This window comes from Vipera ursinii (assembly GCF_947247035.1).
Source record: "Vipera ursinii genome assembly, chromosome: 3".
Classification (NCBI taxonomy): domain Eukaryota; kingdom Metazoa; phylum Chordata; class Lepidosauria; order Squamata; family Viperidae; genus Vipera; species Vipera ursinii.
In genome coordinates this window covers 30,456,899-30,472,929 of record NC_139516.1, presented here as the reverse complement: position 1 = coordinate 30,472,929, position 16,031 = coordinate 30,456,899, and the positions used below count along the sequence as shown (strand labels likewise).

The 16,031-nt window shown below is 38.5% G+C and overlaps 2 protein-coding genes across 4 annotated transcripts in view; one reads left to right on the top strand and one right to left on the bottom strand.

Moving 5' to 3' along the window:
- PIGU (phosphatidylinositol glycan anchor biosynthesis class U) overlaps nt 1–16,031 on the bottom strand; it is a gene marked incomplete at its 5' end in the record, with an annotated part of 662,778 nt that overhangs the window by 328,978 nt on the left and 317,769 nt on the right. The window lies entirely within an intron of this gene.
- The window catches only part of RALY (RALY heterogeneous nuclear ribonucleoprotein), a 280,907-nt gene that overhangs the window by 227,641 nt on the left and 37,235 nt on the right, over nt 1–16,031 (top strand). For all 3 annotated transcript variants that reach the window (XM_083358249.1, XM_083358248.1, XM_083358250.1), the window contains one exon: nt 477–740. In XM_083358249.1, the coding sequence (XP_083214375.1) occupies nt 485–740 (256 nt within the window). In that variant the 5' untranslated portion in view covers nt 477–484. The remainder of the gene's footprint in view (nt 1–476; nt 741–16,031) is intronic.

Below are 16,031 nucleotides of genomic sequence, written 5' to 3'. Positions count from 1 at the left end.
TGTGACTGTCATAGGATGCCACCAGCATTAACAGGAAAACAAAACTTTAACAAGGACAACTAAGGACAACTTAAACCTCTTTCACTAATGGGCTTGAGATGAGATGAAACCAATGGCCTGGGGAAACTGCAAAAAAATGATGATGCTGACACATATTTGTGCCACTGATAGATGTGGGATACAGCCTAAGAGGGCCATAAATACAGTCAAAACCACTTACATTGCATAGAAGCGTAGGATCCATTATCATACACTCCTTTGCAAGAGTCCAAGTGAGGTTGCTTTAAATTGTTGCAGGATTTACATTGTTTAAACTATACCAGTGTATAAAACATTGTTTCAAATTTGCTTAGTGTTCTGCAAGTTTTTAATGGCTGATCTTTGCAGTAAGCTCATATGTACACCATTGGCTCCATTGATGGACCTTATCATAGGTTATTAGTGCCTTCCTGATCCTCATTATCTTGCTTACTTAGGTGTCAAGATGTCATTGAAAATACAGACAAGTAACATCACAAACAAGAATGATCCCAAGTCCATCAACTCCAGGGTCTTCATTGGGAACCTCAACACAGCAGTGGTCAAGAAGTCAGATGTAGAAACCATCTTCTCTAAATATGGCAGAGTGGTGGGCTGCTCTGTGCATAAAGGCTATGCATTTGTACAATATTCAAATGAAAGGCATGCACGGGCTGCTGTCATAGGGGAGAATGGGAGAGTACTCGCCGGTCAGACTCTAGGTAAGGTCTCCTTGCATCTCTCTCTATCTTCCCCTATATTTTCTAAGAAAAATGAAAATTGCTGTGGAATTGTAAAAACCACTTTTCATATCAGACTAAAATAAATATTCCCCAGTCATTTTGCAGTGAAATTTGTCTTCCATACTAGAAGCAATTTTAAATATTTAAAGTAAAATAGGACTCAAACAAACGCTGCTGTCCTAATAATATTTCAAGAGGAATGGCTTTTCAATTTGGGATTAAAGTAAAGGACCTCAGCAAACACAAAATGTTAAGCATGAAAACACTCCACAGTCTCAAAACAATATAGAAGTCTAGTGTTGGCTCTAAAATACAAATATTAAGAAATGTTAAGATTCTTCAAAAGTCACAAACAAGTTCTAAATGGACACCATGGATATAGTTGTTCAGCTGCTTGGAAGTTGCATAGAAAAAAAATGTGTTTGTTTCCTGGTAAAGTACATGCTTTGTAATGCAGAATATCCCAGGTTCAAAAGACATTTCTAGGGCCACTTAAATCAGAGAAGACCGTTCCAATTGTGATTATAATCATAGACATCTGCAACTAGCCACAATGATGCCAAAATGTCAAAATTGACTTGTAATGTGCCAATGTAGGCTCTGCACTTTTAACACTTGTGAAGGGACATTGCATGCAAATACATCATAAGGAACAGAGTTTACATTACAGCAGTTGTTTCATCTTCCCCAGCCACTCATCTCTTCTGTGGATGCCTTTGCATTTAGTTTGAATAAGGCAGACATTCTCCAGCCTGGAGCCTCATACAACCCTAAGGCCTGTTTTCTAAGACCTCTGCTACCTCTTAAGCTGGACCACTGAATTTTAGGAATACCATTGTTTTATGTGGTATTATAAAACAAATGGTCCTCTAATTCCTAGGATAGAGGGCCAATTTGGTGTAGTGATTAAGGCATCAAGCTAGAAACTGGGAAATCATGAATTATAGTCTCACCTTAGGCACAAAGCCAGCTGGGTGACTTTGAGATAGTCAGTCATGCTGACTTCTAAGATTGTGGCAGTGGCAAAGTACTTCCAGAAAGCTTTTCCAAAACACTGTAGGAACTAGCCCAGGCAGTTGCTAGAGTAAAAACTGATTCAAAGCCTCCCTACAAAAAAAATCCCTAGAATAAGCACAATTATTATGGCTATCATATCTTGACTCTAAATATCCAGATGGGTGGCAGAGGTATCTCTTTGCTCTCAGCTAATTGCCATCCAGTCCTTTTCAGTCTTGAAATAGTTGCTCTTGACATAGCACATTTTACACACACACACCCAAAAGAGATCCTAACATTCCCCTTACCTCAGAGAGGAGGCAATTGTGTGCAGGAAATTGCACACAAGCAATATGGTTCCATTTATTTCTCCACATCCTTCTACTTATTCCTTCTCACTGACCTAGCTACTTTATTTATATGCTGCTTTTAGAAGTTCTTCAAAGTGGTTTATTTTGTTAAGAAATACAACAGTTGTACAATATAATAAAAGCTTACTCAACCAAATAAGCAATAACATATTTAAAAGAGTATAATCTGGAAAACAGCATTTTTTCAAGTTCCCTTTTTATCTGTATTAAATTAAGATGTGACACCTTTTCAAGTATATCATTTAAAGCAGACATGTCAAACTCGCGATGTCATGTGACATTGTGTGACATATCGGAGCTTTTTCCCCATCGCCGGCAATGGGGTGGGCACGGTTTCCTCGTGATGCATTCGGCCCACAGGCCAGCAGTTTGGCACTCCTGATTTAAAGATTGTCTAAAACACCCCAGACTCAGGAACATAGCTAGGTTTTTAGGATCTTACGAAAGGCTAACAGGATTGGAGACATTCTAATCTCCAAAGGGGGGTTCTTCCACTGAGCAGGGGCCACTGCAGTAAAAAAAAAAACCCTGTCTTCTAGTCCCCATCAGCCAACATTTTTTGGATGATAGGATCTTTAGCACACCCATTCTACTGTATTTGACCTACAGTAGTTGGATGAGTAGAGGCTCTGGAAAAAAGGTGATCCCTCAGGTAAACTGGTCCAAAGCTAAATAGGGTTTTAAAGGTGATAACCAGCACCTTAAACTGCACCCAGAAATATACTGGTAACTAATGCAGCTCTTGCAGAAGTAGTATTATGTGTGCCATATATCTAGCACCATTTACTACCCACATAGCTGCATTTTGCACCAGTTGAAGTTTCTGGATGCTCCTCAGGGGCAGCCCCATGTATAGCATGTTACTGTAGTCTATACCAAAGGTTACAAGGACATGAGTTACTATGAGCAGGGCCTCCCAATCCAGGCATGGGCACAACTGGTGCACCACTCAAAGGTGTACAGCCTCCTAGCCACAGCTACTCTTCACAACCGCACCCAGAACTAAAGATGGAAGAACCTATTCTCCAGAGACTCGCAGTTACTCAGTCTTGCTTAGGTTGAGTCAAAGCCGTTTCCTCCCATTCAGTCCCCAACAGCCTCTAGACTTTGGGATAGCATCACTGTGTTAGAAATAGAAAGGCTAACATTGTAATTTGGTGTTGACCCAAAATATTACTTCCAGCTGAAGTTACTGTTTTTTCTACTTCACTATATTTAACAAAGAACTCAAAGAATCAACCTGCTGCTTATTACTTATCAGATATGTGAAGCAGAAGCTGTAGGCTTGTAAGCTCTAATTTCCACCTCAGTCTGGTTATTTTTGCTGCAATGTTATAATATCCTAATTTTACAAATTTTAGCATATGCCTGCTAAACAACACTACTTATTTATATTTTATTTATATATTACAAAATACATTTTTATATTTTTTAATATTTTTTTCAACAAATGATATACCAAAATACAACAGCCCTTAATTAATCAACCGCAAATAGAATCTACAGTAGTCTCAACTAAAATAAAAACAGCAATAGCATGTTTCAAGGATAGCCAATCATAAATTAGCTCCTTTGGAACTTCTTCACAAGTAGACCAGTTACAAATTGACTGAGGCAAGGAACCAATCAGAAACTAGCTTTTCAAAATTCCAATGATATGATCCAAATAGAGATTAGTTCTGTTACAAATGCAAGAGCTCAGTCAGTTCCTGCTCAATTGCCTGTGAGTTTCCAAGAAAGTACATTATACAGCAGATCACTTTCACTTCTGGAGATGCCAGCCATGCTTGCTGGTGAAACATCAGGATACCAGATAATTAGACTATGGCCTATTAGCCTGGAAGATCATCAACACTGGATTGATGCTCACTGTGAAAGCCTGCATCAATATACTCCATAATTGGCTTCCTTGGAGTCCTCAGCCAGATCAAGACAATTTGGGAACAGCTTAAGCTGTTTAAAGTGTTAATAATTATAAGCAACATTTGAAACAAAATTGGAAAATAAATGACAATTATTGAAGATTTTGAAGTTTGCTATATTATGCACAAATTGACATTTTAACTGCCACATTTTGCATTTATGGAAATGTCCAGATATTCCTCAGAGCTAGCCTATAATCATTCCAAGACCTAGATAATTGCTATCATATCAGACTGATTTAGGAATGGCAAAAGTTGTCATGAACTCTCTCTTTCTCACATAAGCAACTGTGAGTGCAGGGATAGGATGAGATCAAGAATTCTTCCCAATGATGAGCTAGAGGGAGTATCAGCTCTTTCAGAATAGATTGAATTTCAGTTGCCAAGCCACCTATTTTTCAGATATAAACTTGTTTATTTTCATCATGATATCAAACCTATACAATTGTCAACAACATTATTATTTTATTTATGTTATTCAATTTTGATAACACCCAATTCCAGACTGACTCTGGACAGCTCACAGTATAAAGAAAACAGAGAAAAAAACATAATGGAGTAAATAAACAAGTTAGAGAAACCAGACAACCAACTAAATATACACAATGGGCTGACAATGTATGGAAGCATATGTTAAGCACATCCAACATAGGGTTCCATCACTCTAACTCAAAACCTAGGAAAACAGCTAGGTTTTTAAGGCCTTCCACAACAATAGCAGGATGGGAAGTATCTGGATCCTATGTGGGACTTCATTCCAGTGGGTAAGCTTCACAATATAGAATCCGGATCCCAAGAGATGACTTATTGAATGGACTTGGAGCATGCTCACTCTGCTGATTCATACTGGCCAGGAAGAAACCATGAAAGATAGGCGGTTCTTCAAATAACCAAGCCCTATATCAAATAGGAGTTCATGGGTAATAACCAGCACCTTGAACCACACCTGGAAGCACATTGGCAACCAATGCAGCTCATGAAGATTAGATGCCCATGGCCATAGTGAGAACTGTGCCACTGCTTTCTGAATGAGCTGAACTTTCCAAATGTTCTTCAAAGACAGGCCCATGTACAGCATATTGCAGCAGTTGACCCATGAGATGATGGGTGCATACTTCCTGCAATGTCCCAATTGAGCAAGGAGTGTTGTGTAAAGGTCCTCTTGGCCATTGTTGCCACTGCTCTCCAAGCAGGAGCTGTGAATAGAAAAGGACATTACTTACTGGTTTTTTGTGTATGTTTATGTATGGGTTTTGGAATTTGGTAACAAGAAGCAATATATTTAAGAATTATCAAATATTAATAGCACTCCATTTCAAACTCCCTCTGGACATCTAGTGATCTCATATTCTATTTGTTTGTTTTTTGTTTTAATTTATACAACCAAAGTAAGATAGTATAGGCCAGTGGGCTGGAACAATTGTCAAATTGAAGCCATTGTCCACTCAAATAACTGGATGTGATTAGTGTTTCTCAACTTCAGCAACTGAAAATATGTAGACTTCAACTCACAGAATTTAGAAACTCTTTCTGTATTATTAATCAATTAAGCTTAATGTTGTGGAGTTATGCTGAGATGGAGTATTTAACTAGTTTTGTATCTATTATTTTTACTTTGTGTCAAATGCTTGTTAACTATTTTTAGATTACCTTGCTAGGCCCCAAACATGGGACAAATCTTTATTTCCTGTGTCAGCCTAACCTGAAGGCCATCGACAGGCAGTAGTCACACCGGTGACAGCTCATATTTGTGTAAATTTTAAATTGCTAACAAAGAATTAAGGGAGACTGATATGCATTTCAAACTTATTAGTTTTCATCAGTCAACCATACCCTTCTGAGATTCGAACCTGGGCTGATTGCACATTAGGCAGTTGTTTTCATTTTTACTTAGTTTTTAGTTTATTGTTTACTTAGTGTTTATTTTTACTGTGTTTAGCTGCATGTTGCCTTGAGGAATATAAAATTGAATTCTACCTTGTCATCCTTTCAATACATTTTTTTTCATTTCCTCCTGTTTGTCCAGTAACAGTGAATGCTGCCAAACACAGCATTAGAAATAGCCAAGAGCCCAGTTAACAAGAATCTTTCCTGTCTAAGCATGTAGATATCTCATTATCTAAGGTCTTAACATCCTCAGATATTTTTAATATTATCTTAATTGACCAAATATATGGTTATAACCATCTAATGCAAAGTCCCTTTTTTAAGGAATTGCACAGGCATTACATAAAATGTGCAGCTTGGTTCTTGAACCACCTGACCTCCCTTCCTAAAGTGTGATGTGACTTTTTTGCAGCTAATTTCTCCCTGATGTGTGCAATGTGCTATAGATCGGTCTGACAGTTTGCTGCAAGAAAAACAGAAGTTCTAGAAGCAGATGCCCAGGCATCGTCTAGCACACTGTTTTTTCTTCAGCAATGCCACCAGCTGTTGAAAATCATGCCTTGGAAATGATGGTGATATTTGGTATACTGTATGCTACAGCACCACTGAGAAGTCCCAAATCAAATTAGGCACAAAATGTGGCAAGCCCTATAAAAAAATAATAAAAACAAGCCAGAAGACTTATTCTTAAGGCTTTGTTGCCATGAGAAATGACAAAAAAAAGCACCCTCCCATTTTCACTCATTATAAAAAAGCAGCCTGTCCGCTAATCAGCCATGAATAATCATGCAGTCCAAGAAGGGTTTTTAATCACAAGCAACCAAAAGTATAATGGACAAACCCTATTGAGAAACCACAGGATTTCCTCAGGGATAATCCTGATTATCTCCACTGTAAACATAACATGTGAGATCCATCTGGCTGGAAAAGCCTTTGTTGTTCCTGTGAAATATGGTTCTGATCAAACAGTCTGAGACTTGCATTCATCTTAGCTTATTCCTTTTAATGTAGGATGCCTAGTTTTAACCTATGGGGTGTCATACAGAGATAGTCCTTGACTTACAACCATTTGTTTATCGACCATTAATTATAATCACACTGAAAAAAGTTATGATGAGTCATCACACTTATGACCATTACAGCATCCACATGCTCATGTTAACAAAAATTGAATGCTTGGCAAATGGCATGTATTTACAAATTGCCATGTCCAGGAATTAGGTGATCACCATTTGTGATCTTCCCTGTCAGCTTCTGACAAACAATGAGGGAAGCTAGATTTGCTTAATAATCATGTGATTCACTTAACAACAGCAGTGAGTCCTTTAAAAATCGTAAAAATAGATGTGATTCAGTTAACAACTGCTTTGTTTAGCAATGGAAATTCTGGTCCCGATGGTGATCATAACTCAAGGACTACCTGTAGTACTTTGAGAAAATCTTTGCTGCTGTTTAAGTAGTTAACAGACATTTCTGGCCCACATCCTATCTGTCTTCACATGAAGAAGCAGGGGGCCCTGTTGCTTGCACATGATCCAAGATAAAATCTCTCCAGATTGTATATGGGTCAATATAAAAGAGAGAAAAAAGTGACGTTACTATAGGTGTATATTACAGGCCATCCAACCAATCATAAGAAATAGATGAACTCTTTGCCAACCAGCTAACAAATGTGTTGTGTAGCCGGTTCTTTGCAAGCAATAAGCGAGACAGAAGGTTGCAAACAGGAACATGCTTTATTAGAGTCAAGCAGAACAGAACTGAAACAGTGGCTGCTGCACAGCTACTTATACAGTTGGCCACTAGCTGGTGGCCAATAGGTTTAAAGGAACTCATTCCCACCCCAAATCTACCAATGATCTTCTTGCAGACAACAAGTCTGGCTTAGTCAGTGATCATTACACAGACACACCATTGAGCAACCTTTAAGCAGCATTTAAACAGACATGTGAATCAGTACAAGTAAAAATCCCAATGCATTACACCTCTCCCCCCTAGAATGTACATACATTATTTAATAACATAATCTTGAAGATATTTTGGTGGTCTACACGACCATTCAGAACTCCTGGGGGTTCCGGGCAATTCCTAGTCTACCTGCTTGCCTGCCAGGCTGGGTAGACCAGGACTCTTGAGTTCATGTGAGTCAGATTGACTCAAGCTCCTTTGGCTGGCCATTCCTGGTCGGTCCAAACCAAAATCCAGTGAGGTAGAGGGGTCAGTGGAGCTGTTGCACAGCTCAGTTGTCCTTCCCCATCTGGAGACCCAAATTGCACTTCTGGACTCTGTCCATCTACAGCCACCTCTCCGTTGTAATGACTGAAAAAGTCCTCAGAGTGTGTGAACTGCTCTATTAGACTGCTGGCTGCCGGCTCTTGATGCGGACTCTCTGGGAGATCCTTGTTTAGTGACTGTTCAACAAAATGCCGTCGCAACTGATCAATATGTCAGCGAACGACTCCCCCCCTTGCAGAACCACCTCATAGGAAAGGGGTCCTGAGACCTTAACAATTTTACTGGGCACCCACAAATTCCCATGCCCGTAGTTCTGGACCCACACCCCATTACCCACTTGCAACCCCCCTTGGTGCTTTTGGGCAAGCGGTGTCTGCTGCTACTCGGTCAGGGTGCAACCTGTCCAGTTTCGTAATCAGCCTTCTTCCCCAGCGGAGCTCTGCTGGGCTTTTGCCCATTGCTGTGCATGGCATAGTGTGCTGGCATAGCAAGAAATCAGCCAGCCTAGGATGCCAATCCCCTGAAACGATGCATTTGAGTGACTCTTTAGTCGTATGCACCATGCGTTCAGCCCGCCCATTTGTCAAGGGGTGAAAAGGAGCCGACATTGCGTGCCTTATGAGGTTGGTGTTAGAGATTAAACTTGATTTGGGTGACAATATTATATAATGGAGTAAAAGCACCTTTAAGGAGTTAAACGGCCTAAGGGTGTGGCTGTAATTATTCCACATAAAAGAGAGTTAGATGTTACACGTAGTTGCTCTTGTATATGTGTTTGATGTTAGTGTTTGGATACCTCTTGTTCTCTTGTTTGCTAACTTGATATTTATTCTCTCAAGAATCAACTGCTTGCTACAGTGTATATTGTTTTTGATATTGGTAAGCAGCTTTTGTATTTTGATACTATGTTTTTATGGACTGACTTTTATGTGCATGATACTGGATTGATACTTGGACTATTTCTTACTGTGTTTCTTTTTGTTGTCTGAGTAAAAATAAGTTATAAAACTCGTGTTAGTGCATTACTGTTTGCCTAAAAGTCCCAGTACAACTTCCACTGTGTATTAATAATACTCTGTTAAACAAACCATTTTTTCAACAACATATTCTAACAATGGTTATGGGCCCAGATCCAGTGTGGTGCTGAGGACAGGCACAGTATTGTATTTATATTTCCTAACTGAGTTTTCAAATTCAGACAATGGCACAAGGACTATTCAATCCATTCTGCATTACCCGGCTTAATGGGTCAAACTACGTATCCTGGTCTACACAATGTAGTTTGCTATTACAAAATCAAGGTCTTTGGAAAATAGTCCATAATCCTCCTGATGTAACTGCCTGGGATCCAACTAATGAAGAAGATAACAAGAAGATTGTAGACTTCAATAAAGACAATGATAAGGCTTTATCTATCATTGGGCTAACATTAGGAGACCAACAGCTAGTCCATGTGCGTGGAGAAGAATCTGCTGCTAAATGTTGGGCTAAGTTGAAAAAGATTTTTGTTTGGGACAGTGTTGGTGCTCATATAAATCTTACCAGAAAGCTATTTAGAGCTAGACTGGAAAAGAATGGCGATATGTTAGCTCACCTTAACTTTATAAAAGCAACTTTGTTGGAACTGCAAGAAAAAGAACTTATTTTCTCAGAGCTTCACCAGGTTTACATCATTTTATCATCATTGGATGAGAGCTACGATGCCTTTGTATCGTCCTTGGAGGTTTTGTCCAAAGAAGACCTAACTGTTTCTTCAATAACTGGAAGGTTGTTGGAAGAATCAAGATGTCGTATGGAGAGAAAACAGTTGAGAGAGCCATTGCAACAAGAAATAAAGAAGACTGAATCTGCTTATATTTTAAGGAAATGCTTTAATTGTGGGTTAAAGGGACATATTGCTAAGTTTTGTCAGAATAGTAATTGTCAGAGAAAGGAAAGCCATAGAAAGAATAAAAAGCTGATTAATGTAGCTGTAGCTAATAGAACTACTAATAACCACAATTGGTGGGTGGTAGATAGTGGAGCTACACACTGTATTTCAAAAATAAAAAGGGATTTTGAGAATATAAGGTCTAGTAAAAAATATATTTCTATGGCTAATGGCTGGAGAGTCAAGGTCTCTGGAGAGGGTAAGGTTTACTGTTCATTTTTAAAACAAAATTTGGAAATGCTATATGTTCCCAGATGTGATTATAATCTATTATCAGTTAAGGCATTATTGGAAGCAGGTTTTAAAGTTACTTTCCAAGGGGAGGAATGTCTTATTCAAAAGAATGAAGTGAACTTAATAGCTAATATGAAAGACGGTTTGTTTGTAATTAGCAATGATCCTATAATAATGGCTACTACTTGTACAAATCAAAAACCACATGATGAATGTATTCATTTATTACATAGAAGATTGGGTCATGTGAATTTTAATACACTAAAAAGAACTGTAGCTTTGTCTAATGGGTTTAAGTTAAAGGCTTGTAAGAAATATCTACAGTGTAACGTATGTGGTAGAGAAAAGAGCAGGGCAGCACCAGCTAATAGGTTAGATGGATTTAAAACCACAACTCCATTAGAACTGGTATTTATGGATTTGATAGGTCCTATGAAACCCAGTTTAGGGGGTGCTTGCTACATATTAAATATTCTAGACCATTATAGCAGATATGGGTTCTGTTATCTCCTTACGTCAAAAACTGAAACTATACAAACAATATCTAATTGGCTCAAGTTTGTACAAAGGAAAACTCAGTTAAATGTAAAAACCATAATAACAGACAATGGAACTGAGTTTGTTAATAAACAGTTCAATGAGCTGTTAGTTTCAGAGGGAATAGAGCATAGACGTACAGCTCCTTATAGACCTCAGCATAATGCATTTGTTGAACGGAGGGGCCAAACATTGCAAGCTATGATTAGATCTATGATTGAAGATTCTGGTTTACCTGATAGCTTATGGGGAGAAGCAGCAAAATGTGCTAATCATATTTTAAACAATGTGGTTAGTTCAGCTACAGGTAAAATTCCTTATACCTTATGGTATAAGAGAAAACCAAATCTTAGTTATATTCACACATTTGGGACACCTGCTTGGGTACATATTCCAAGTTCAATAAGAAATAAAGGAGAACATAGAGCTAAACAATTATTTTTTGTTGGCTATGAGTTAAACCATAAGTCTTATCGGTTCTGGGAGAAAGGTACTAAAAACATTTATTGTAGTTCTAGCGCTGTTTTTCAAGAACAGTCAGGCTGGGAAAGGGTAGAAGATATTGTATATATTCCTCAACAAGATTTAACTAACTCCTCAAATGAAAGTGATAAAGAAGAGGAGGAACCTGCTAGAGAGATCAAACAAGAACCACTGATAGTGGAGACAGGAGAGGAAGAAGATAATAATGTAAATGTACCTATAAGTCCAATAATTCTCAGAAGGTCTAACAGGGAAAGACGACAGCCTGATCGTTTCGAGGCAGGTTTAATTTGTCAAATAGACATTGAACCTTCTAATGTTGAAGAAATAAAAATGTATCCTGAGAATGAAAGAAAGAATTGGAAAGTAGCTATGGATAAAGAAATAAAGTCTTTGCAAGATCTTAATGTTTATCAAGAGGTTAAAATACCTAAAACAGAAAAGTTAATTGGATGTAAATGGGTTTTTAAACTGAAAGAAAGTGTTACAGGAGAGGTAATACATAAAGCAAGATTAGTTGCTCAAGGATTTGCACAGAATAATAGTGATTATGATGAAGTATTTTCCCCAACGTTAAGAGCTTCCACTTTTAGGGCTGCTTTAGTTTGGGCAGCAAATAAGAATTATAGTATAAAACATGTAGATATTGAAACTGCTTATTTGCATGCAACATTAAACCATGATATATATATGAAAGTTCCATCAGGAATAGAAAGTAAGGTAGGGTACTGTTGGAAACTGAATAAGAGTTTGTATGGTTTAAAACAGTCAGGTTATGAGTGGAATAGATGTTTAGTAAAAGAGTTAAATAGTTTGGGATTTAAAGCTAGTATTGCAGATCCTTGTTTATTTATAAAACAGCAAAATAGTGAATTATCATTGTTATTATTATTCACTGATGATATTGCTATTATAGCAAAAGATGAAACAGAAACTGAAAGAATAATTTCAGGGTTAAAAAGAAAATTTAGAGTAAAAGATCTAGGAGCTATTAGTCATTATCTAGGGCTGGATATTGTCAGGACTAGTAAAGGATTTAAACTGTCTCAAGCTAAGAAAATTAATGGTTTGCTGAAACGTTATAATATGGAAAACTGTAAACCAGTAAAAACACCTATGGTTCAAGGTTTTGAGAGTTCAGCAGATAACAGCAATGTCTTTGATAAAAAGATATATCAATCATTAATAGGCAGCTTGATGTATTTATGTAACTGGTCAAGACCTGACATAGCATTTACAGTTAATCATTTAGCTAGATATTGTGAGAATCCTACAACCAGATGTTGGCAAGGTGCGAAAAGAGTTTTAAGATATTTGAAACACACCATACATTATTCTCTATATCTAGAGCCAACAAAGGAATTGGAACTAAAAGCATTTGCAGATGCTAGTTTTGCATCTGATACTGTAACCAGGAAATCCACTTCAGGATTGGTTGTATTATTGGGAAACGCTTTAGTAGGATGGAGGTCTAACAGACAGAAGCATATAAGCTTATCAACAACTGAATCTGAATTTTCTTGTTTATCTTTATTATGTACTGAGCTATTGGTATGGAAACAATTATTGTTTGATATGGGTTTAAATTGTAATGAACCAATAAAAGTGTATGAAGACAATCAAGCAGCTATAAAATTAGCAACTAATGCTGCAGTGAAAACTAGATCAAAACATACGGATCTACGGTATCTAAATGTCAGACAATGTGTTAAAGATAATTTGATTAAACTGGAATATTGTGCAACTGAAGATAATATTGCTGACCAGTTTACTAAAGCTCAGGGTGCTATAAAGCATAAATCTGTTTGTGATATGTGTAATTTGAGATTGTAAAAATATATGTATAATATGCCACCCAAAAGGGGAGATTGTTAGAGATTAAACTTGATTTGGGTGACAATATTATATAATGGAGTAAAAGCACCTTTAAGGAGTTAAACGGCCTAAGGGTGTGGCTGTAATTATTCCACATAAAAGAGAGTTAGATGTTACACGTAGTTGCTCTTGTATATGTGTTTGATGTTAGTGTTTGGATACCTCTTGTTCTCTTGTTTGCTAACTTGATATTTATTCTCTCAAGAATCAACTGCTTGCTACAGTGTATATTGTTTTTGATATTGGTAAGCAGCTTTTGTATTTTGATACTATGTTTTTATGGACTGACTTTTATGTGCATGATACTGGATTGATACTTGGACTATTTCTTACTGTGTTTCTTTTTGTTGTCTGAGTAAAAATAAGTTATAAAACTCGTGTTAGTGCATTACTGTTTGCCTAAAAGTCCCAGTACAACTTCCACTGTGTATTAATAATACTCTGTTAAACAAACCATTTTTTCAACAACATATTCTAACAGTTGGCCCTCAAGAAGGCCTGAAATTCTGACACTGTGAACTGGGCCCCGTTGTCCGAAACTAAGACGTCAGGCAGCCCATGTGTAGCAAAAAGCTTCCTAAGCACCTGGATGGTCCTAGCAGTAGTCATAGTGGGTATAGGAATTACTTCCAACCATTTAAAGTAGCTGTCGACCACTATCAAAAACAGCTGTCCCTGAAAGGGCCCAGCGAAGTCAATGTGAATCCTTGACCATGGTGTATGAGTCTCCTCCCATCAGTGGACAGGGGCCTGTGGCATCTCTGGTCTGGACTGTTGACACGTGTAACACCCATGTACTTGGGCCTCGATAGGCTTATCTAACCCTGGCCACCAAAGGTAGCTCCGTGCCAGTGCCTTCATCCAGACAATACCCGGATGGCCCTCATGCAGAGACTAGAGCACATGATGCCTTAATGAACTGGGGACAATAACCCTGCTCCCCCATAGAATGCAACCTTTATGAGCTGAAAGCTCATGTCTATGTGTGTAATAGCTCTGAAACTCTGGTCCCGGGCTATTTTCCAGCCATCCAGTGTGAACCCAGGACAGCACCCTGCTTAAAATCTTGTCTGAGGCTGTTTCCGCAGCTATATCCCCAGCATGGAGGGGCAGTTCAGGCAAATCTTGAATTGACAAGATGCGAGCTGCTGGAGCCAGATGTGGCTCCACGTGTGGCAATGGCAACCGGCTAAGGCCATCTGCATAGCTCATATCTTTGCCGGGTTTGTGAACCAGCCTGTAGCTGTAAAGGTAAAGGTAAAGGTTCCCCCGCACATGCGTGCTAGTCGTTTCCGACTCTAGGGGCCGGTGCTCATCTCCGTTTCATAGCCGAAGAGCCAGCGCTTGTCCGAGGACGTCTCCGTGGTCATGTGGCCGGCATGACTAGACGCCAAAGGCGCACGGAACGCTGTTACCTTCCCACCGTAGTGGTCCCTATTTTTCTACTTGCATTTTTACGTGCTTTCGAACTGCTAGGTGGGCAGAAGCTGGGACGAGTAACAGGCGCTCACTCTGCTACGCGGCACTCGGGATTCGACCCGCCAAACTGCTGACCTTCCAATCGACAAGTTCAGCGTCCTAACCCACTGAGCCACCGCGTCAACATAAAAGCCACCGCTGACATAAAAATGGACCACCTTAACATTCTGGGGGAAAGTATTCGAGGCGTCTGCCTGTCTGTGGTAAATAACCCCAGCAATGGCTTATGGTCAGTGAAGACCATGAATTTGCAGCTGTACAAATAATCATGGAATTTTTTCACCTCAGCCACAATGGCCAAAGCTTCTTTGTCAATCTGAGCATAATTGCACTCAGCCGAGGACAAGGTCCTGTAGCAATAGAGAACTGAATCCCATCATCTGACAAATGATGGAAACTGAAAAATATGATCATAAAAGCCCATACCAGCACAATACCACTGAAAAAGAAGAACAAGAAATTGAAGAAGAAACCAGCATAGCTACACAAAGATCTTTCTGACAAACTGAAAGACAAAAAGGACAAATACAAAAAATGGAAAGAGGGACACATAATTATCGTAGACAGCCAGAACATGCAAAGATGAAGTCAGGAAAGCAAAGGTTCAGAACAAACAAAGACTTGCAACAGAAATCAAGGATAATAAAAAAAAATTTCTTCCAACATATTAAAAAGAAAAAAGACAAGAAAACTGTAGGCCCACTAAAGAGAGAAGATGGCAAGGAAATAATAGGCAACAGGGAGAAAGCAGAGCTGCTTAACTCATTCTTTGCATCAGTCTTCACAGAAAAAGAAATTATAGTCCAACATACCAAAAAAACACTGCAAAAGACAAACTAGAAACAAAAATTAAAATAAGCAAGAAAATGGTAAGAGAGCACCTATCCAACCTTGACAAATATAAATTGCCGGGACCCAACAGATTACAACCCAGATTTCTGAAGGAGCTGGCAGATATTATCTCAGAATCATATCTTTCATAAATCCTGGAGCACCAGGGAAGTACCTGAGGATTGGAAAAAAGCTGATTGGTTCCCATCTTCAAGAAAGGGAAAAAACAGACCCAGGAAACTACAGATTAATCAATTTAACATCAATACCTGGGAAGATCCTAGAAAAGATAATCAAAAAACAGATCTGCGAACAACTAAAAGCAAACAAAGTTATAACTAGTAGCCAGCACGGGTTTGTTAAAAACAGATCATGCCAAACCAATTTTATTTCATTCTTTGATAAAGTGACTGAACTAGTAGACCAGTGAAATTCTGTGGATGTGGTATACTTAGACTTCAGTAAGACATTGATAAAGTAGACCAACCTA